Source organism: Cupressus sempervirens, chromosome 3 (assembly GCF_028749045.1).
Source record: "Cupressus sempervirens isolate cs-2001-9-10 chromosome 3, ASM2874904v1, whole genome shotgun sequence".
Taxonomy (NCBI): Eukaryota; Viridiplantae; Streptophyta; class Pinopsida; order Cupressales; family Cupressaceae; genus Cupressus; species Cupressus sempervirens.
This window is the reverse complement of record NC_143120.1, coordinates 229,944,431-229,969,400: the sequence shown is the minus strand read 5'-3', so window position 1 is coordinate 229,969,400 and position 24,970 is coordinate 229,944,431. Positions and strand designations below refer to the sequence as shown.

Here is a 24,970-nt window from a genome sequence, read left to right as displayed (position 1 = left end):
GGAAGCCGGAGGTCCAGATTTTACTGCTGCAATTACCTTTAGGGAGTATATCGATGTGCGGATGAAACATATGCCACGTGGACATGACAGGAACCAGAGCTATGAGCTAAGGAAGAAAGTAGGGAAACTTCAGTTACCATATTATGATGGCTCAGGGAAGTCTACAGCAAGAGCTTGAGTTCAAAAGCTTGACACATACTTTCAATTGAACCCTATGCCTGAGGAAGAAGCTACTAAGTATGCAGCAATTCATCTGGTTGGGTTAGCACACGAGTGGTGGCATCATGGTATGGTCACTATGGGTCATGCACACATTACCTCATATGTGGAGTTTATGGAGAGGCTGATTGAACGTTTTGATAGGAAGGATTCAGAACTCCATTTCAAGGAGTTAGCTCAGCTTAAACAATGGGGATCATTGGAAACATACATTTCAGAATTTCAGAAACTTGCAGTGTTAGTAACAGATGTATCTGAACGGAGGATACTGGTTCTATTTATGGATGGGTTAGCTGATCCGTTGAGAGGGTGGATTAAAGCTCTCAACCCTCCCACTTTGCAGGAAGCCATTAAGAAAGCTTGTGACATGGACTCCTCTTCAGCTTCTAAAAATAAATTCCAGGCAAAGAGTTTCCCTTCAAGGAAAGATAAGGACAGTAAACCTTTTCATAGAGAGGCTCAGCCACCTAACGAGGAAAGCAAGAGGTTGGACAATGAGACACTTAATGATCTTAGGAAGAAGAAGCTTTGTTTTCATTGCAGGGAGCCTTGGGATTTGTCACATAAGTGTCTATTGAAAGCAAAAGCGAAGCAGATGGAGTACTTTTCAGCCGAAGAGTCAGTGGATGGAGATTCAGAGCAGTCATCAGAATCAGATGGAGATGATAATTCTTCACATGAGGAAGCACACAGTGATAGCACGATAGCTCAGTTGTCCAGTATACAGGAGGCCGTCACTTTCAGAGTTAGGGGAACTTTGGATGGACAAAGATTTGTGGCACTCATTGATACAAGGGCAACACATAACTTCATTGATGAAAAGTTTGTGTCACGCAGAGGGCTACATACAGAAGAGCATAAGGGATTTAAGGAGATGGTTGCCGACGGCTTCAAAATCGACTATACCAAGAAAATCTCCAACTTGCAGCTTCGTTTGGGAGATTATGACATGGTGGGAGATTTCTTTTTTGTCAACATTGGTGATCAGAATATGGTGCTTGGGATGAATTGGATGAAATCTCTGGAAGAGTTTACATTTAACCTCCAGAAAATGGAAATGAGGTTTGAGGCAAATGGTAAGAAGATAGTGCTTAGAGGTTTTTCAGATGGGAGACTTCGAGTGGTGTCACTCAAGCGGATGCAGAGTTTCTTCAGACACGACCAGGTGCAGTGGACAGCAAAGTTCAGAGTAATGCCTGAGGTGACAGAGCAGCATAAACAGGAGTATCCACCTGATGTACAAAAAATAATAACCAAACATACTAAGGTATTTGGTGAGATACCTCAAGGGAGACCCTCGGATAGGGGAATCAAGCATGTTATTGAGTTAGAGGAAGGGGCTAAGCCAGTCATCATCACACCCTACCGCCATCCAAAGAGATATAAGGATGAAATAAAAAAGGCAATCAAAGAGTTGATTGACATGGGGCACATACGGCCAAGCAAGAGTCCTTTCGCTTCTTCAGTAGTATTCGTAAAGAAGAAGGATGGTACAATGAGGTTGTGCATTGATTATAGGGAGCTAAACAAGAAGACAATCAAAAACCGATACCCTATTCCGCGCATCGATGAGCTTATTTATGCTACTTCTCTAAGATTGATTTGAGATCCGGCTACCACCAGATACGGGTTAGAGAGGTGGATGTGGAGAAGCCAGCTTTTAGATGCCACTACGGACATTTTGAGTCCTTAGTCATGCCCTTTGGGTTGACTAATGCCCCCGCGACTTTCCAGTCCTGTATGAATAGAGTATTCAGAGATCAGTTGAGGAAGTTTGTGTTGATCTTTTTTGATGATATACTGATATACAGCCGTACGTGGGAGGAACATTTCAAGCATATTGATGCAGTGCTCAGCATTCTAGAGAGGGAGTCATTATATGCCAAGATGAGTAAATACGAGTTCGGGATGACAGAGTTACTCTATCTAGGGCATATTATTAGTGCAGGAAGTGTTCGGGTTGACCCAGACAAGATCAGGGCCATTCTAGATTGGCCACCGCCGAGGAACACTTCACAACTCAAGGAATTTCTTGGGCTTTGCGGGTTCTACCGCAGATTTCTGAAGGGATTTTCACAGATAGCAGCACCACTTACAGATTTGACACAAAGAGACAGTTTCAAGTGGTCAGAGAGGCCTCAAGATTGTTTTGACAGGTTCAAGGAGTTGATGTGTACATGTCCTGTTTTAGCCATTCTAGATTTCACCGAGCCTTTTGAGCTACAGTGTGATGCCTCAGGAGAGGGCGTAGGAGCTGTCCTCATGTAGGACAAACATCCCATCGCATATGAGAGCAGGAAATTACGAGGTGTTGAGAGAACTTACAGCATCTATGACAAAGAAATGCTAGCAATCATGCATGCACTAGCTAAGTTCAAGCAATACTTAGCAGGGAGTCGATTCACAGTAAAAACAGATCATAACAGCTTGAAAATTTTCTTTGGATAGAAGGATCTTAATGACAGGCAACAGAAATGGGTGAGTAAGTTACAAGCTTATGATTTTGACATAGTCTATGTCAAAGGAAAGAAAAATATTGTCACAGATGCTTTATCCATAAGGCCTCATTTGCTTGTTGTTGGGATAGTCATGGATGATTGGAGAGAGTTGATCTTGGCACAGTATGCCAAGGATAGTTGGGCATCTAGTGTTATTGAAGGAACTATTCAGGATAGTCGATACACTGTTGTAAATGATCTGATCATCTACAAGGAAAGGATTTATTTACTACCCGGGTCTGCTACAAAGCAGAAGATTTTGAGAGCATTTCATGATTCACCATTGCCAGGAGATCCTGGATTCTTTAAGACATATTGGCAGGTGAGAGAGCACTTCACTTGGAAAGGACTCAAAACAGAGGTGCTTTAGTTTGTTAGGGAGTGCCAAGTATGTCAGCAGAACAAACAGGAACATTCCTTTCCAGGTGGTTCACTACAGCACCTACCCATACCAGAGAAGAAGTGGGATAGCATTTCCATGGATTCCATCACAGGCCTCCCCAAGGCACATGGTCGGGATTGTATTTTTGTTGTGGTAGACAGATTGACGAAATTTGCACATTTCTTTGCAATTTTGTCTACGTATTCAGCAGCACAAACAACAGAACTATTTTTTCGAGAGGTATTCAAACTACATGGGATACCAAGAAGCATAGTCAGTGACAGAGATAGCAGATTTATGAGCCACTTTTGGCAGGAGTTGTTCAAGTTATGTGGAACAGAGCTCACTACGAGTACCAGTTACCACCTCCAAACTGATGGGCAAACAGAGATAGTGAACAAGTGGGTTAAGGGATATCTCTGAAACTACATTGCAGGGTAGCAGAGGGCTTGGGTGAAGTCACTACATCTAGGGGAGTACTGCTATAATACCTCTTTCCATATGTCTATTCAAATGTCCCCTTTCATGGCATTGTATGGGTATGATGCTCCTAATTTTCTGGATTTGTTATTTGGGGACAGTAGGGTGCCTAAGGCCAAGGATATTTTGCAGTAGTGTCAGGACATTATGCGATCCTTGAAGGAAAATTTGCAAAAGGCACAAAATCAGCAAAAGCAATATGCTGATCAGCACAGGGTTGAGAGGTCTTTCGAAGCAGGAGACATGGTGTACCTCATGTTACAGCCGTATAAACAATCCTCTCTCAAGAAGAGTGGAGCAGAGAAATTGAAACCACGCTACTATGGACCGTTCAAAGTAATTAGGAGAGTGGGCGAAGTAGCTTATGAGTTGGAGTTGCCTGCAGACAGTAAAGTGCATAATGTGTTCCATGTGTCATGCCTTAAGAAGGCATTGGGCCACAATGTGGTGCCTTCAGTAGTATTGCCACCTCTTGATGATGAGGGAAAGCTTATTTTGGTTCTTGAGGCTATACTTGACTCCAGGGAGAGGGTGCTTCGCAGGCGGATCATCAAAGAGTTTTTGGTCAAGTGGAAGAATCTACCAGTGAAGGATGCTACTTGGGAAAATGAGCAGATATTACAGCATCCAGAGTTGAAATTGCTTGAGGACAAGCAATTTTGGGAAGGGCGGACTATAATGTCCCCTTTTTAGAATTCATAGCATGATGTTGTCGTTAGCCTATTTCCCCACGGTCTCGTAGGCTAACTAGGACATTAAAAGGGCTTAGAGGCCATTTGGCCTAGATAGTTTCAGTTGCAGGTCTTTCTGAGGGGTTTTGAGGCAACTTTGGGCATACTTACTATTTATAGTAAGTCATCTTGGACATGGGCGAACATCTAGTGGCAACAGTATGTCGATGGTAATTGTTTAAAATCGACAAGAAGACTTGTTTCTCATTGATAAGATTTGTTATGCATTGATAAAGCTATTTTATAAAGTTAAATTTAAATATTTAACTTTATTCATGCATAGACTATAGTTTGTGAAAAATATTAAAATTAAAAGAGTCCCCTTTATTTTATAACACATTGGAGACATAAGTTACATAAAGAGAGTTATGTTTTATCCCACATTGAGAAAACGAAGGATGGAGCTCTTGTGAGAACACTATAAAAGAAATGAAAGAGCTTCTTTTAAGCATGCTTGGAAATATCAAAGAAATTGGGAAATTTTCTGGAGATTCTGTCTCAATAGTTTGAAGGACGAAATCCCTTCAAGCTGTAAATCTTGACGCCATTGAAAGATATAGTCTTGAGATTCAACAGGGTAACAGTCGGAAAAAGCAGATACGAAAAAGCAGTCCGAAAAAGCGGAACCAAAAAAGCAGTCCGAAAAAGCGGAACCGAAAAAAGCAGTCCAAAAAAAAAGTTCAAAAAGCAGATCCGAAAAAGCAGTTCGAAAAAGCAAATCAGAAAAAGCAAAACAAAAGGGGCAGCATTGAAGAAAATTATTACAGCCCTCTACAACCAGGTTCCTTTATTAGTATTGCTTTTATAGGTGTTATAAGTTTCAGCTGTAAGTGTGCATTATACCAGCATTATCATTTTGTAATCCACGTAAATGCTAAAAGTCTTGGCCATATTTCATGAGCATTGTATTAGAAATTTCATTGCAAATTAAGAGGATAATAGTTGCTAGTGTCATTTAAGCAATTCAGTATCATTATTTATCAGCTAGTTAGTTTGCATACCAACTGTTTGTAACAATGCCAGTTGGCTGTAGGTGTTCATTTCTCATGCTTAGATCATATATATGCACTTAATATTGTCAAAATTAGTAGCACACTCACGTTAGGCCATTGTGTAGTCCATTTGGAGTCTTCTAGCACAAGATTCTCATTGATGCAAATTGAAAAAAGAGTCATTTAAAGCCAGCAGAAATACTATATCAGTCATACGTCCCTTGCATGTGAATTGTTTGATGAAATTCTTTGAGCTTTCATCAGCATTTTTTAGAGCAGATTTGGGGAGGGCCATTACGATATGGACGATCAGAAGAGGCTACTGCACGGACACAAATGACTGTCTGTGAAGGAGAAAGCACCATACGGCCTTCTATATGGCAGAGGATAAACATAGGACCGTACAGACATATAAGAACATTATTGGGAGGAAGAAAGTACCATATGTCATACGGAGAAGCAATTAAAACAACTGAAAGTGTAGTAAAACATAAGTCGTTGGCAAAAAGAGTATGGGATTGGAAGAAAATAACAAAAATGGTGTGTTCCATGGATTTTTGTGTGGGTTTGAGAGTGCTAATTTGGTCTTGGCGACAGGGGCCTTGCCCCTTGACCCCGCCCTGTATCGCTTCAGTTATCAATCATGGGAAGTATGACCAATTGATGAGATCTGGAGCTGCTGCAAGCATGGAGTGTCTATGTACTAGAGGTGGAGAGAACAATAGAGCAAGCCTTTCGAGAGGGGTGATACGCTTTGAAGCACTTGGAGTAGGTATTGAACGTGAAGCTATCTTGGTGGATGCATAGAGAGCTCGGAAGGAGCTGATCATCCAGTTGAAGGCAGTACGGTGACACTAGGCTTAGTGTATCCAAGAGTTAGAAGCAGAGAAAACGACACGGGTGGATATTTTGTAATTGTCGTCCAAAGACGACTTTTCTTTTTGGGGGGATGATGTCGATAAAGTTATAAAATAGCTGGCAGGTAGATTAGCATGTTGTCAGTAATTATTATGTAGTCGACGAGTAGAATTAATTATTTTCGAATGGGCGCAACGGTTGAGTCACCCCTTCGGAATGGTATATGTACACCGTCCGAAATGGACTTTGGATCATTGTTGTAATCATCATTGGAAGCAATATGTAATCTCTTCGGCATATATGCGAATAATAAAAGGAGTACTGTTGTGTTACATGTTCTCGTCTATTGAATGTATGCATTAAACTATTTACCCCATACAGTAAACACTGATACTCTGTAATGTCCCTTAATATAGATGTCTTGAAGTTAAGGGTAAATAACTTAATTCTTTATTCTTCTCATTCTAATACTATTATCAGCTCATAGAATTGATAACATCAAGTTAGATGACCAATATCCCTTTCTCTTTCTGTTTGTGAATTAGGTGACTAGATGAATCCTTAGTTGATATTACAATTAATTTGAACTTCATATGATGGCCACTATGATCTCTGTTGTGACTAGGTCAGGCAATTTACGATACAGTATTATATTGTGTCTTTGTTGCTCCTTACAATTATACTTCTATGCCTGAGGTAATTCTTAATGGTTGTCACTAAGACTATGACTTTACATAGAATGAGGTGGTGATAATATCCATCAAGAATTTCTATTCTTGCAATGGTTGTGTCTTCTCAGACGTAGAACCAATTACTTATCTTGTTGTGCGTCTTTCGAAGCTGTGATAACCCAAAGCATTTCAATAGTCAATCTGAAGTACTCCATTATTGTTTCTGATTTCAATCTATATACCCGATGAGTTCGGATGCTCCTCCACTTTATTTAATTACTATTTCCTTAACTAATATGAGAATAAGAATAAATTGCTTGATTCTGCTCAATCTATGTATACCTTGAAGAATTACTTGTTCACTTATCTGATAAGACACCTTTATACTTATGATATGTCTCACTGTTTTATATATATATATATATATATATATATATATATATATATATATATATATATATATATAAAATTCCTTACTCCAAACGATCTACCTCTATTACTAATTGATTCAAATATATTACTCTAAATATCAATGTGTTTTCTAGAGCGATCCCCTGAAGCTATTCTCTCAAGCATTGCAACGAGAATGATCTTCATGTATTATCAAGACTCCAGATTCTTGACTATATATTGAATCTGATGGACTGATTGTACTAAATGTGATTATCATCCAATGTATATGTTTTTGCATATCTTGTTTCATCCTACCATTTTTATACCGTCATGGACATGTTTCTACACACCACATAATTTTGCTCGCTGGACTAACTATTTGCTATCAGTGTTTTATCCTCCTCGGTGATGTTCTCCTATTATGTGCTCCATTAACAGGAAAATAGGATATAAAAGATGGCATGCTGAGCAACTGCCATATATGTTTGTCTATATGCTACGCTCCTTTATTTCTTCTCTCCCTAAATGTGCACAATTCTGCAATCTGGTAAATATTATTATTTTAATACCCATTTTCTCTATGTATTCATGTAATATTACTTATTGCTGAATATTCTGTACGTATTGTTGGTTCTTCCACCTTTTCCAACTACATGTGCAATACTCTTCAAACTGGCTTACTTGCTTATCTCCTTTGATGCCTTCGACCTTCCTCGTGTCAATTCCTATTCAAGAATTAACAAGGAATGTTGACTGGCTTGTTTTCCAATTTCATTCATTGATTTGTTTTCCTCCAAATGTGTTCATGAGTCCCCTGTGTAATGATCCCGTGCTACAAATGCTAGAATGGCCGTACTAATACTGTTACTTGGAAGGACGACTTTCCTCAATGGACTGCTGAGGGATTGGAGGCCGTACGGCTATGTTGAGACCAGGTAAGATGCAGTCCATACTTCAGTTTAGGTGTCGTTCAAATTGACTAGGCTGGCCGTACGAGTAGAAGGATGGTCGTACGGATGTTGATGATGTCGTACTGTAAGAAGGGATAACCAACCATACAGTGTGATATAAGGCCATACGGTTAGGAGGAATATGTATGCCGTACAGTTAGGAGGTGAAGGCGATATGACTGAGTTCTAAGCCATACAGATGGTTGGGAGAGGATGGTGTACGGTGGTTGGCAGTACAAAGAATTAATGTTGCCATACGGTGATATTTCAAAGGCCATACGGTGGTCTAGTGTGCACAATGCCGAACAGTAATGTCCCTGTAGCACAAATAGACGATTCAACAATACAAGCCAATTGATACCACTTAAAAATGCAAGAAGTAACATACACAATTTGCATACGCAGAGTTCAAAGATTCACCAATAGGTACTGATATGTAATTAAGTCCTCAATTTGCCAAATACAGACCAAGAAGAATCACCAATGGAATAGGGTGAGGGTTGAATCCCACCGAAACTGCACAGGCCAAATAGGGAAGGTCTTTCACTTCCGAAATGGCGAACAATTCCAAACTCCAATAGGAATCCGCAGTACAGAGAAAACATAATGCAAGCCTTCTACAAACTTCCTACAAGCCGTGCTTAAATACCCATCAGGGAATCCTTTCCGAGGGTGTACAAAGATAGCCTACGGCAACACAAACTTCGAAAACAAAAATAAAAATGGGTCTGAGATAAAATAAATCAATCAGCCCGTCACAAAGATTAAATTATTATTTATTTTATAATGGGACCATTACAGTCCTCCTGTCCAAAAATTTGCTTGTCCTCAAGCAAGTGCAATGTCCGGTGCTACAAGATGTGCTCGCCTTCCCACATTGCATCATCCAACGGCAGGTGTCACCAGCGTACCAAGTATTCCTTCACAGTGTGGTTCTATGGGGCCTTTTCATGCACTTCGAGAATCTCAACAGGTTCGAAAGTGAGCTTCCCTTACTAATTGAGTGGCGGAAGGTCGGTAGTGACTATGACATTTTGCCCTATAGCCTTCTTCAAATAGGAAACATGCAAGACATTGTGAATGCAGCTACCCCCCGGAAGTTCTAGTTCGTACGCTACCTCACCAATGCAATGGATCACACAATAGGGACCATAAAATCGTGGCTTCAATTTCTCCTTACCTGTTCCTTTTAATGAATACTGTCATTATGGCTGAAGTCGGAGATAGACTAGATCCCCCACTTCAAAACTCCTCTCTATCCGGTGTTTGTTGGCGTACACCTTCTGTCGATTTTGTGCCTGCTGCAAGTTCTCTTTCAAACTCCTCAATATGTCTTGTCCCTCCTAAAGCCAATCCTTCGCCCTAGAAGGGTGACTGTCGCCCAGAACTGTGTCGATGAAGGAGAGGGGTTCATACCCGTACAGAGCTTTGAATGGCGCCATCCCGATAGACATGTGATACGCGGTATTGTAGCAATAGTCACCCAAATGGATCCATTTTACCCACACTTGTTGTGTCGAGACGTAGTTCCGCAGGTACCCTTCGAGCCACTTGTTCACAATCTTAGTTTGACCGTCCATCTACGGGTGGTAACTCGTACTTGGTGATAATTTTGTTCCTTCCATCCAAAACATTTGTCCAAAAGATACTAACGAATCGTCCGTCCTAATCACTAACGATGTTTCCAGGTAACACATGCAAACAAAAGACCTCTCTCAAAAACAAACCGGCAACTTGTGCAGCCTGAAGGTCCGAGGGGATGGTGAAGAAATGCGCATACTTTGTCAACCTGTCAACCACCATAAAGATACAATCCTTTCCGTTCACCTTGGGAAGACCTGTTATGAAGTCCATGGATATACTTTCCCACTTATGTTTGGGAATTGGCAAAGGCTGTAGCAGCTCGGCAGGAAGAGTGTGTTCGGACTTGTTCTATTGGCAAACCATACATTCTCTTACATGCTGCAACACATCCCCTTTCAGTCCCTTCCATGAAAATCTCTCCCGAATACTTTTATAAGTTTTAAGGAAACCAAGGTGTCCAGCCAAAGGTGAGCCATGTAGTTCCTTCAAGATCTTCTTCAGTTTGGACTCTGGCACCAAGTATATCCGGTCTTTATAGTATAGGATATCATCCACCACTCGGTGCTGATCATTGTGGGTGTGGCCATCCATTATTTCACAGGTAGTTGTATTCTTGGAATATTCCACTAATAGTTGTGCCTTCCAGTCAGCTGAAATCTAGTCTAGTGAGCAGATGGTGGGTTTTCTGGACAAGGCATCTGCAACAACATTATTCTTTCCTCTTATATATTCAATGTCGAAATCAAAAGATTGAACTTTACTTACCCATTTTTGTTGTCGTTCATTCAAGTCCCACTACTCTAGGAAATATCTCAGACTATTGTGATTCGTACAGACGACAAACTTGGCACCTACCAGATACTTCTAGAACTTGTTTAGTGCATGCACGATGGCCAACATTTCTTTGTCGTAGATGGAGTACAAGCGTTCTGCTGGTGTAAGCTTTTTGCTCTCATAAGCGATGGGGTGTCTGTCTTGCATCAGTACTACTCCAATGCCTTCCTTGGACACATCGCACTCCAGAATGAACGACCGAGTGAAGTGAGGTAGTGCAAGTACGGGACGAGTGCTCATGGCCCTTTTCAGCTTTTCAAAAGTGAGTTGTGCCTCTTCGTTCCACTGGAATGACCCCTTCTTCGTCAGATCAGTCAAAGGTGTGCTGAGCTCAGAGAATCCTTTAACAAACCTCCTGTAGTAACTGCACAGTCCGAAGAATCCTCGCAAGTCCATGAGTGATTTCTCAGATGTGAGTGACTTTGAGAAGATGAGGATGATGCCGACGACGATGACATACTTTGTGCCTTACTGATTGCCTCCGACAGGGTAGACGGATTAAATCTTTTCACCCAAACTTTCAGCAGTCCCGCCAGTCCGTGATCTACACTGAAAGTTTCTAAAATTCCGCAATGAATTGATCCACCGATCCAATTTGCCTCCGTTGCACCAAATCTTTGAAATTGAGCTTAGGATCTTTCCCATCAAATCGTTCTATTAATCTCTCCGTGAATTCCACATAAGTCTTTATTTGATCATGCCCTAATGTGATGGTGTTGTGGTGCCACCATTCGTGCGCAACCCCCTCCAAGTGCAATGTGGCAAATTTGATTGCTTCTTCTTCCGCCATAGGATTCAGCTAGAAGTAGGTATCGATCTTCATTACCCATGTTTGCGCTGATATGGAACCCGATCCATCAAATGTAGACAAATTCACCTTACTCAACTTTCTCCTCAGATCATCGTTCAAGTACCCTCTATTTCCGCCTCCCAAGTATCTCGTTCTCAAATCTGCGTAATCTTTGTAGGAAATGTCTTCTTCAAGGTTTGCATTCTTCCAGCCTTCTCTCATTTCTTCGAAGGTTGGTTGTCTCTCTCCGTGATGTGCCTTCGTCCGTGGTGGGAAAGTCGGCATGGAAGGTCGAGAGCGTGCTGGCTGAGGGTGTGATTTACCCGACATCGAATCCGCGCTGTGGCCATTTTGTTCTCCAAATAGTTTGTTCTCCGCCAACTTCTTGAGAGTTTCTTCCATGAGTCGTTGCGTATCAATGATCTGTGCCTGATTCCGGACAAGTTCCCTCAGTAGTGCCACAAGTTCGGCACCGGTCAGTTCTCGTTCATTAGCCATTCGATCAACGGAATGCGTCTTCTTCTCTTCCAGCTATAAACTCTCATTCATTGTCCATAAGCTGGGAAGATTGAAGAGCTCTGATACCACCGTAATGATCTCCTGCTGCAAATGCTAGAATGGCCGTACTGATACTGTTACTTGGAGGGACGACCTTCCTCAATGGACTGCTAAGGGATTGGAGGTTGTATGGCTATGTTGAGACCAGGGAAGATGCAGTCCATACTTCAGTTTAGGTGCCGTTCAAATTGACTAGGATGGTCATACAAGTACAAGGATGGTCGTACGGATGTTGATGATGTCGTACGGTAAGAAGGGATACCCAGTTGTACGATGCGATATAAGGCCGTACGGTTAGGAGGAATATGTATGCCGTATGGTTAGAAGGTGAAGGCGATATGACTGAGTTTTGAGCCGTACGGATGGTTGGGAGAGGATGATGTACGGTGGTTGGCAGTACTGAGAATTAATGTTGTCGTACGATGATATTTCAAAGGCCGTACAGTGGTCTAGTGTGCACAATGCCGAACAGTAATGTCCTTGTAGCTCAAATAGATGATTCAACAATACAAGCCAATTGATACCACTTTAAAATGCAGGAAGTAACATACACAATTTGCATACGTAGAGTCCAAAGATTCACCAACAGGTACTGATATGCAATTAAGTCCTCAATTTGCTAGATACAAACCAAGAAGAATCACCAACGGAATAGGGTGAGGGTTGAATCCCACCGAAACCGCACAAGCCAAATAGGTAAGGTCTTTCACTTCCGAAATGGCGAACAATTGTGAACTCCAACAGGAATCCGCAGTATAAAGAAAATATAATCCAAGCCTCCTACAAACTTCCTACAAGCCATGCTTAAATACCCATTAGGGAAACCTTTCCGAGGGTGTACAAAGATAGCCGACGGCGACACAAACTTCAAAAACAAAAATAAAAATGGGTCAAAGATAAAATAAATCAATTGGCCCATTATAAAGATTAAATTATCATTCATTTTATAACGGGAACATTACACCTCGACCATCTCTATCGTGCTCCCCCTTTTATATTTAATATTTGGGCCGAAGAGTCATAAGGAATAATCACACCCCTTATGAACTTGCATTTGTGATAGAATAATTTATTGGTATTGTATTTATTATTTTACTTTTATATGTTAATATGAATGGAATAATATAATCATGATATATAATATAAATATTGATTATTGATTATATGATGGTTTGTTATATGTATGGTCTTATAACCAGAGTAACGAGACTCACTGCGAGTTGGGCGGGTCGAGTTACCTCAATGGGTCGTGACCTTGACTCAACGGCTCAACTGGGCTGACTCACTCGACTTGGCTAACTCGGCTGACTCGGCTGACTCATCTGACTCATTTGATTTTAAATTTTACTTTTCAAATATTTCTTAATACATCTAAAATTTACCTTTGTACTTATATAATTGATGTATGTAACGTATGTGATCAAATTGCCTTCCATTTCATGTTGTAATTGTGTCTTCAAGCTTTATTCAATAATGGGTGCCTGGAATTTCTTTAAATCCTTAAAAATCTCTAAATTTCAAGAGTTTTGTCACTTTGCCGAGTGACAGGCAAGTTCAAGCCAAGTCACGAGTCTTGTTACTGTTGCCGAGTCCGAGTCTCGTTACTTTTCTTATAACTAAAATATTTTAATATGTACTCTTTAATAATTAGTCTTTACAAATTATAATCGATTTTCATTATATATATATATTAATTATTATATTTCAAATATTATACAATTTATTTATTGTCAATGCTATACTTATAAATGATATAATGTGAGTTATGATACTAATAAGGTTATATTATTTAATCATTCTTTTATATTATTATGTTTATTAATATTAAATTTGATCTCATAAGGTTATATTATTTAATCATTCTTTTATATTATTATGTTTATTAATATTAATTTCGATATTATATTCTTTTATATTAGTCGTCATCGGTTCAAGAAGGATGCTCATAGTTGATGGTACCTCCATGGCCAAAGATTCCAAACATTGCAGCCCTTTGCAATCAAAGCTTTCTTACAAGTAAGTTTCATTTTTATAAAATTGGCTCAGTTTATCTTCAAAAGAATCATGACTAGAAAGTAATTTTAAAAACTTTATAAGAGACTCCATGACGACATCGCTTTGACTGACTCCACAATGAGCACTTGTTCACGTCCTTTCCAAACATGGGAGAGCCATGGTGGACATCATGTTGAGTGACTTCATGACGTTAGACATTGAGAGATTTTGTGATGAACTCTTTTCCACAAATGAGTGTATCCAATGTGGGTGTCATGTTGAGAGATCCATATCTAGAAAGATAACTCCTAGCTAAGGGGGAGTGTTGATGTTATAGCTGCAGGACTTATCTTTCCCTCCTAGATTCAAAATAAATAAATAAACTATGGGGCTGACTCAAGTGGAGTGGCGCTTCATTTCAAACAATATTTTATTAAAGCTGAATCAACACTGATGTCGCCTCATTTTGTAACGTCATTTTTGCATGTAAGACAATGAAGGGTTAAGAGAAGTTTTATATTCTTCAAGAAGGGATTTGCTAGATACACAGATTGGTATTCTTTGTTTCATGGTGATTGATATGTAGTAGTATTCATTGTTTCAGATGAGCCTAGTGCTTGGGCAAATTCTAAATCAGTCTTCTGCTCTTTCATTAACACGAGTTATATATCTGTTGCTGGTTTTTTCTCCCTCAAGTTGGATGGTTTTCCCAGGATACATGCCGTGTCTAATAGTACATTATGTTGTTTTGCTGCTTATCTCCATTTCTGATATGAAGATTAACAGAGCCTGTATTCTGAAATACATATTTTGTTTGGATTTACTGTTTTCATCTTTAATGGTACGCTTATGACAATGTATTCACACATTTAGATCTTGGAAAGTGATCTTCATGCTTCCAGGCATGTGACAATACACCTATTGCAGGCCCATTGATTTTCAAACTCACTTTGACACTCATAGGCATGCATTCATATGAGTGCATGCAGACTTAACTTGCTTGTTTTACCTCTATATGCAGCTGCATAAACATTTGCAACCTTTTGAAATATAATTGTTTTCTTCAATGTGGAAGCATGCACTTCAAAGTGGTAATGCGTAACTTAGCTATCACCTGCACTATCAGCCAGATGCCCTATTAGGCTTCAAATTTTACAAATTTAACCTTATGCATCGCATGCCATATACAATCTTTTGAGAAAAGATTGGATTTCTTGATTTTTTTTATGCACACATATAAAGTAATGCCGCTTTTACGTTGACTCATTTGATAGCTCCAATCATTGACCTCCAAAGGTACAATGACAAAACAAACCCCAATACATGAGTTGTAACTGTTGAAAGGCAAGGGTTTTAGCTGATAATTTTGACACAATACAAAAAAAATCTTATGCCCACAACATAGTGTATAGAAACTTTCACTAAGCAATTGTGGCATTGTGGATGTCGAATAAGACATCCACTCACACAAATGCCACCCCATAAACAAGTCTAAGCAAACATATATCAAGAAGATGACGTTTTGAGGTCTTGATCCTACTTCATCCATATTTTCTTCTTACAGCAATGTCGTTTAGAGCTGCTGGTCACACTGCAGAGCTGGTTCATCGTGATTCTTCATGATCAACAGCTTGGGATAATTCAATCATTTATCCAGCACAACAGTTTTTTTAGAGTTCTCTTCAAAATAATTAATGTTTGATAAACAAGGTAACACAAAAAGAAAACTCTACAATCAGTAACAGCCAAATGATCAATATCAGATGAGAAAGCCAGTCAACCAATGACATGTCTCCCATGTGACCAAACTAGCAAAAGAAATGAAATTATATAAAGACATTTGACATTTTTATAACTATATAACAGCTTCCACATACTGCATTGCTTTTACTGCCATCATTTATGTTACAAGGCTGGTTCAGAGCTCTATTTGATAGTCAAATGATTGAGAACAATAAATTGTCAATTTCCAGCACAGAAGTTACTGTGCAGTTAATTTAAATGTTACCATGGTTGACAAACAAATCAAATACAAGATTGAAAAGTTTTGCTTGGTGCTACTGTCCAACCCACAACTAGGTAGAGTCCCCATATGAAATCATTTTTGTCCCCCCTTACCTGCATTTGAAGCCCTCATCCCTGGTGGAATCTGATACTCCATAATTCAATGGATGCAAAAAAAAAAAGTGTCCACTAATGAATTAATAGACATGTTATTAGCATAGTATATATAATTGATAGGACGTCTTGACAATGTTCCATAGAGAACCACCCTATCCCATTCAAAACAAAATATAAGTTACCAGTTCTTCACCTTGGGGTCCCAGACAGAGTACTAATCAAACAACAGTTGTGGCCTAGGACATGCAGGGTGGGATAGAGGTCTCCACTCATAGACACCCACTAATTATTGGGATTTCTAATCAAATAAGAAACTTGACTACGATTAAAGGATGACAAGGAATTGGGATATAACTCTTGAATGTGCTGACTTGGACATTATTATCGCACATATAGCAGCTTCCAAATATGATATGGCTAGTGGAAGCAACATTGTATTTCACTGTGAAGTATATAATTTCAATTTTAACTATCTAAAGAATTTACTATATTAATTTTTTTTTAAAACAATACAATACTAAATAATTAGATTATATGCATATATATTATATTAAAATGTTATTATTATTATTATATATGCCCATCTCTCTCACAGACTTTATATATTTCCCAGTACACATATATGGGTTAACAATTAGTACCTATATCCCCACTCCATTTCCACAGATACACTATTTTTTCCAGTTTCCACAGCATCACCCCATTATGTAAAGTACTACAAAGAGAACGGAAAATTTCATAAAATACTCGTAGCAGAATTAAAACCATTTATGTTGGCATCACCGTCTACAATTTTTCGAAATTACTGCATGCAATATCCATATACTATTTTGGTTTGGATGAGCTTGCCACTCATCGTTCTTCCATTTGAACATTACTTATTTATGATCATGTATAAACCTAGATATAAAAAACACTACAAGTAGTGCAGGATGTACTTTGGCTTTCAATACAGTGAGCAACTCCTTAAAATGAAGATACTTAGTTTTGCACACTCCATAGGCCAGACAAAGTTAACATTAATCAGAGCTTAGCATTTATTAATATTTCAAAAAAGTGAACCTTACTCCCACAAGATCTTGTTAAATCCATTATCCTTCATTAATAGTGGGATTCAAATCATTATTCCCAAATCCATATAGCATTTCCCAATATTTCAGAAATGTGACCTCCTTACAGTCCAACTACAGCTTGATGACTCCTTTCACAATCAGTAATAAGATGAATTTATCCTATAAGAATACTTCAAGTAATCATTTAATATTTTTATCCTGACAAGCATCAAGTAAATAATAATTATAAAGACAAGTTCAAAAGTACCTCAGAAAGTAAACCACCTCCACATCCAATGTCAATAATTCTCAATCCTTCAAAAGGCCTTGTATTGTTTGGATCTTTTCTGGAGAGAAAAAATGGACAGAAGAAGTCAATTAAGTACAAAAGTGTGTTACAGAATGATTAGGAAAATTTTAACTTTAAAACAATATAGCAAATGCTCTAATTCATAGTGAACCTGTTCAGAGATTTACTGTAGGTAACATACCTTTGTGAGTGTCAAAACATATTTCTTGCTACAAAAATTAAAAAGTAAAGTTACAGTTTCATTGAATTAAACTCAAATGTCAAATCCGTGAGAGCTTAAATTCAATAGGACTTATCTTCTCTAGTCGTAGTGGTTATGCAAGTCTTCTAAATATAAAATGTCTCTGGTGTAAACCATAAATTGTTAGTGCTAGCCAAGGACTACAAGTTTGGCAAGTTTCTTACAAAGGATTCCAGTTAATTTAGAATGTTGTTGAAAGAAATTCAAGATGGTCCAATCAGTACTTCTGAGACCAATCAATACAATGCCTATTGTTATGTTTTAGTAATTGGTTTATCCACCTATGTATCAATTGTTTGTCAGCTTTGAGTGATTATAAGCATTGGCTGATCAACAGTTGTGTTTATCTTAGCAATCATTGGATCCTTTCAGTAGATTTTGTATCATCGATGAAAGTAGTAGAGATGTGTTTTGATCGACTACTATCCTAGGTTAACCCCTTTGGTCTACTTCTGTAATAAACTTAAGTATGATGAAGATATCGTTATTCCTATATTTGTTATGGATTATTAATTCTATTTATCATTTAAGTATTCATTTTAACAGATAGGAAAGTATATGTCCATGATATTCTCAATAAGTTTTTTCTTAAATTATTATTTTTTGTTGTTTTATCTATTAAATTATATGAAAACTTTGATATATATGTATATATATAAATTATATGAAAACTTTGATATATATATATATATATATATATATATATATATATATATATATATATATATATATATATATATATATATATATATATATATATATATATATATATATATATATATATATATATATATATATATAATTTTCTTTGATCTTTTAGACTTCATATGTGGACAATTTCAAGACAAACCATTTAAAGAATCTCAAAAAATTACACTTCTTATTTTAATTAGCTTTACTTCTCAAAAAAAGAAAATTGGAAGTATTATTTAATATTTTCTGAATGTCTAAAATGGTAATGCTTTAATTATAGAATGTTATTAACTCTAGAAGATGCCAAAAAAAGTAAAACATGATTTTGGATAAAACACAATAAGCTATGAATTGGAATACATCCATGATTATATATCATATTGCTTGCACAGTGTGAAATCTTTGCAGCTACATGTTCTTAACAATGCAGATAGCCGGGTCCTGTAATTTAAGTTCAATTCTAATTCAGAACTCTATTTGGAATGTTTAACTTCAAAACAATTTTCCTCATCTCAGATTTTTTTTAATCACAATATAATTTTGCCTTATTGACAGAGGGTCAAACTTATCAACAATACCACTAAAATACAAAATACATAGAGAAACATTAAGATAATAACAATATCAATAAGGAGAAAAGTATGGAAAGGAAGAGCCTATAGCACAGCGGTGACTTGTGAGCTTCTCATGTGGGAGGTCTTGGATTTGAGTCTACCCAAGCTTAACACATAATAAAAATTAATTACAACAAATAATAATAATTAATCTAAGCTTTGGCCCATTACCTATCAAAAAGAAAACGAAGAAAAGTAAGGAACCCCTAAGAAATATTTACCTATAATAAAAATGATATATGCAAACCTGAAGTGCTGACAAAGTGCTGAGCGAATAAAGGATATTCTAGTAGGGTTCATCAAATGCAGAGGTTTGTATGGTCCTTCATAATCCCACCTAAGCATTGTACAACCAAAAACAATTTGTAATAATATGAGAAAAAAAGGCAACACAAATAACATTCAAACTCTGAATTGCAATGAGCAGCCTACTATTATTTGAAGTCTGAATAATATTTTGAGTATATATACACTTAAAATTTGTTAAGTATAATAATCAACTTATGATATTAGACTTGAGAAAGGAAAAATAAAAACATATACTACACAATAAGAACTAATTTAAATGATGGAAAATGTGAAATCCGAGAAATGTACCCAATTAATTAGCCATAATAGAAATTTGTAAATGAAGGTTGCCCCTCGTGAAGAATGTGAAGCAATAATATCAGGTAATCATTTGTATGCATCATTTTTGCATTTCCTGAATAAGTAAAGATAGAGGCCACCAAACCTTGTTATTCACCATCAAGCATTGCCTTGGTTATTCAACTTGAACATCTCATTTTCCAACCACCACAAAATACACCAAACCGAAAACTATCTTCCCACCCATCACTATTTTCTACTAGATCATCCCTGATTGTAATAATTTGATTGCTTATTCTATGTGTCGATTACATTTTTTTTATGAAATGTCTTTTAAAACCCTCAACTATCTCCATTAACATCCTCCTCTTCTACATGGCAAGGAAAATCTTCAAATTGTGCATACAAATGAATTAAATTATTTGGCAAAGCCAAACAACAATTATGCATGCAAATATGATTACATACATACAGCATTGGGGACCACAAGTCTTGCAAATAGACATATACAATGGCATGCTTCATTGAACTATCAACGCATTGAAGGCAATCATATTGTATTACAAATGTACTTAGGAGTCTATGACAGCTCTTTTATGATATGGGTGTGTAGTATTGTTCTAAGCATGGGATTTTACAATGATTTGTTAGGAATAAAATTTTATAACCCATTTTATCATATGCTTGTGAAAAGAGTCAAGATTGAGAAACAAACAGTGCAAATACATGAAAATCCAACTCTACTGGTCAGCAAAATGAACAATACCCAATAAATGCATAGTTATATATGAGACCAGAGGTCAAAATCCATGCAAATAGACATGCATTTGCATTCCTCATAACGTGACTGGCAACAGCAATCAACCGTTTGCAGTTTTTTATTTTTTTTACAACAGCTCTTCTTCAAAATGGTTGTGATGATGTTCTAATTATGCTATTCAATCAATAATTTTTAGGAACAGAAGTCATCAAAATATTCCATTCTATGATATGCTTGTAAAAAGAAACAAGATTAAATGGAACTCAGCACAAATATATGATGAACCAGCCCTTTTATGGGAGAACATTTGCAATATTTTTTCAGAGTTCAACAACTATAACCAACAAAACAAGCTATCCACAACAAAGTATAAGTTTGCTAAATGTCACAGTCATTATTAAACCTGGCATAGATCCGTTTCAGAAATTTGCTCCAATCAATATATGAAATTTGGGATATTTGATTGATACGACAAAAAATACCACGGACAGTGTCCAATTGCACAACCCAGAATGTCATCTTGAGTTGCTATCAACTCATACGTGATGGTCTATAGAGTTATGTAGATTATGCTCATACAAACCCACAAGATGTTACATGTTAATGATCTATTGAAAAGCTACTAAATTCAATGTACGAGTCTTTATTGTGGAAGATGTTATTGCATACATTTTTCTTGCAGTGTTACAATGTTTGATCATATTATTAGTTCCTGCCACAGGCAGGATGCTATAGCATCCAGTAGATGTTTTACTCAATTTTTATTGAGCCAATCACATTTCAGAATTTTTATCTATTCCTATTCAAATATAATGTTTGTTTATATAAACTTTGTGAATATGTAAATTTGTACTGTGAACAGTCAGTGTTCATTTTTTTTCAAAACTTATGATCGGTCACACAATGAAGTTTTTATTTTGAACTTTATTATGCCCATGCATAGCACAGTGCACTATAGGGGCATATAATTTGAAAGCGTCAGAAAAGATCTGTACTAAAGATTTGTTTCTTCTGTCGATGTGCCTTGACAGGAAATATTTACTATGTTGTGCAATGGTAAGTGTTAAAATTTAATGCAGTGTTTAAAAAGTCTATTGGCATTGAATGTGTTCAAGCAGTTGGAATTGGAGGTTACATATTGGACTCGTTTAGGAGTCCAAAACACTTCTGAGACTGAGACCATGTGGGACAATTTTGCTCACCCCACAAATCATTTCATGTCCATCATGAAGCTCTAGAAAGGCATGAAGCTATACTCTTGGAAGACCTCACAAGATTGTCTGAGTTTTGAGACTTGTTGTTCACAGGCGAGTCTTATTCGCTCTCTTCTTTAGCATCTTCTCTGTGACAATTATGCTTGCACAAGATGCTTTCTACATGCTTCCCGATTTCATTGTTGCTTTTATACTATCAAAAATCCCAATGAAAGAGGCTGTCAGATCTTCCATTCTTTCCAAGTGGTGGAGATTTCTCTACACTCACATGCCGGCACTCTATATCTCTCCGGAATCTGTTTTGGGGGCTGATGTTCCGGAGGCGCATAAGGGGGATATTTCGCACATGATGGCAATCTCTGAGAGCATTATTTCCGACATCTTGCTTCTGCACTCATGCGATCTGGAGGGCTTTTACCTTTATAGCACCTGGGAAACGGAAAATTTTCACTTCTCTCCCAAAAAAATGTGCAAATGGGTAAGTATGCATCTCTCTCTAATGTCAAACACCTCTCTCTGTTTGAGGACTGTATTTCAGGGGAAACCCTGACCCGCTGCCCTATTTTCATGTTCAAGCCTCGTAACCCTTGTTTTGAAGGGATACGCTCTGACTAATTTTCCCATCAATTCTATTGGATTTCCTCACCTCATATCTTGTCACCTCTATGCATTTCAATTGTCAAAAGAATCTTTGGTCTCCTTGATTTCACTCTGCCACCTTGTGCAAGATCTTATAATATCACCTGAATTTTGTCGTGGAGAGTGTTTGGGTCCTCGGATAGGTAATTTCACAATCATTTCATCCACTCTTCAATATTTGAGAATGGATGGAGGAGAGTCTCTATCTCTTGAGTGCCCCAATCTTATACAATTTGAAGGGTGTGAGATTGGGGATTTGAATGTAAACGGTGTAAGTTTCTATGAACTTTCTAATGCCATCAATAGTCTTGGAATGCACTCTGAGTGTACTCTGACGGAATTGTCCTTGTACTTGGGTGGTTGCATAAAATCATTCTCAGCAAATAGATTACATCAAATAAATGGGCAATTTCTAGACCTTGGAGGAGCTTGAAAACCACATGCCTGGTCCCTTTAAAAGGGAAGACAAGGATGTTCCTCTACTGAACCTGCTTTACAAGCTTCCAAATCTTCAGTTGCTCACCATATCTGGATCTTTCTTTAAGGTATCTTCCAGCACAATATTTGTATTGGTTAAGTTGATGATGAAATATTCTTTTTAGTGATTTATTAGAAGTACTGATAAATTGATTGTGTAAAGATTTTATTTTATTGGAATAATACTCCACAAAATCTGGTTTATAGATGAAAGCCTTAATAAAGTTGCAATGGAGGAGCTGGCAAGAGATCCTATACCAGACTGCCTTGCATCTCCACATGTCAACCTCAAAAAAATATGCATTGAACCATATGAGTTTGGCTATGAAAAAGACGAGATTGTAGTAATAAGTTGCTTGCTTCGGAGTACGCCCTATCTTAAAATAATGGAGATTCAGCTACCGAGAACTCGTGATGATTTTCCCCAGGAAAATTATGAATGTAAATAATTGTCCTGCATAGACTTTTTGTACCTGAGGAGAGCATCCTCTAGAGCAAGAATAATTTTAACAAGAAGATCAACTATAGACTAAAAAGACTATGAGATTCACAACTTTTCCCTCTATATTAACTTGTTTATGGTATTTGATTCCACTCTCTTTTTTTGGCCTTTATCCCAAAGTTTGTTTACTTGTGTTGAAGCTCCATTTACTTTTACTCGCCTTGTTGGGTGACTTCTTTAGATAATTACAGAGATCTTCAATGTCTAATTATTTAATCACTGGCTATACTGTCATTTTAGTGAAGGCCAAAATGGATGAAGAAGTAACATACAATCCGATGAAATTCTTTCCCTTTGAGTAACCCATTTCTAACTAGGCAAAATAAACATTTGAGATGAAAAACAATATACCCTTTTCTTTCCCAAAATCTCCTTATTGAACAGGTTATCCGTTCAGTCAAGTTAATGAGGAATGTGTGGATTGTCTGGATTTTTTCTCTTTTTCTTTTGGCTTTGGAGACATTTCTCAAACGCCCTAACTATGTTCGATGGGTTCCTGTTTTTACGTTCTCACCAGTATCCCACCAATTTCGTTGAATCCCCCAACATGATTGAGGATTTAAGTGTAAGCGGTATAACCAATATTGAACACTTGACAATGGCCAGAGTAAAGTCTCTCCCTGTCATTGCTTGAATTCTCCTGGTCTTCCACAACTATTATCCAAATCTTCCTCAAAGAGATGCCTTATGAAAATGACTAGTGATAACATCAAAATAAATATAATTTTCAATTTGATATATAGACCATTTTTTATTTAAACTTTATTGAAGAACTTTCTAGTTCCTCTACAAACATTGAAATTGAAGACAGCTTTCTAGAACTATCTAATCATATTAAATGGTGGTAGTTGGCCTGGAGTTAAAACTAAGACAATCCTCTCAGTCTTCATCCATCATTCATAAACTTTTTGTTGTTTAGCTGCTTTCTAAAGACTAGTAGGAATCAGGTAAGCATTTCTTCCATCTACCTATGAATTAAAAGTTAAAAACATTAATTTTATTATCATTCTTTTCACACTCTTCTCATCGTTTGCAACTTGTATTCTCACTTTTCATTGTCTTATCTAGCATTGCATTTTCTTGGACAACGTGATGGATACTTTTAGCTATATCCATGTGGAATTCTTTTCTATTCTATGTGGACCTGCATTTGCTAGTTGTTGAAGTCACTCAGCTAAGGGTTCATCTAATACCTTCAACGACATAGGATGGGTACAAGTCTTTATTTTCTCTGACATTGTAGTATGCATAGAAAAAAATCTATATGATTTTTAGGAATTCTTTCTTTTGTATTTAACTATGAGATGCTCAAAGGAATGCCCTTTATTTTCAAACCCACGGGTAGCTTATGAAAAAAAAATTGTCTAATAAAATTTTAAATTCTTTCCCTTGATTTGCTTACAAATATTAATATATATTTTTAAAAATTAGTAGTTTTGATTTGCGCTATTTATTCTAAATTTAAAACAAGACCTATTAGTAGTACATTTCTTTTTGTTTTGAATTTAATTATTTAATTTTACTAATTTTATTATATTCTATCAAGATACTTGATATCTTAATCTAAAATTTTAAATTTAATTTTTAAGAAAATAGATATATAAAGAGTCATTCTTCAAAATAATTTGTTTACATTTCTACTTGATGTGTATGTTATATTTACGTTTTTTTTTTTGAGCCACAAACTCTAATATGTGATGTAATTTATGTTGCTCCCCCTTAACATGGGTTTACTAGTTTGGTACATTTGTTAAGGATAATGTAATAATTAGCTTGCAGCATTATGTTTACAATTTCAGTGTTCAATAAAAGTGTCATTTCCTA

At 37.1% G+C, this 24,970-nt stretch overlaps 2 protein-coding genes across 2 annotated transcripts in view; one reads left to right on the top strand and one right to left on the bottom strand.

Moving 5' to 3' along the window:
* Positions 1-24,970, bottom strand: part of COQ3 (coenzyme Q 3) — a 276,221-nt gene that overhangs the window by 181,007 nt on the left and 70,244 nt on the right. The window contains exons 2-3 of the mRNA XM_089819180.1: positions 19,214-19,303; positions 17,377-17,455 (exon numbers count right to left, since the gene is read on the bottom strand). Of these exons, the coding sequence (XP_089675306.1) occupies positions 17,377-17,455; positions 19,214-19,303 (169 nt within the window). The remainder of the gene's footprint in view (positions 1-17,376; positions 17,456-19,213; positions 19,304-24,970) is intronic.
* On the top strand, positions 21,668-23,093 carry LOC149565685 (F-box protein At1g60400-like). Its single transcript, XM_089823353.1, has 3 exons — positions 21,668-22,006; positions 22,127-22,493; positions 22,852-23,093. Exons 1-3 carry the CDS (start codon positions 21,668-21,670, stop codon positions 23,091-23,093), a joined length of 948 nt encoding a protein of 315 aa, XP_089679479.1.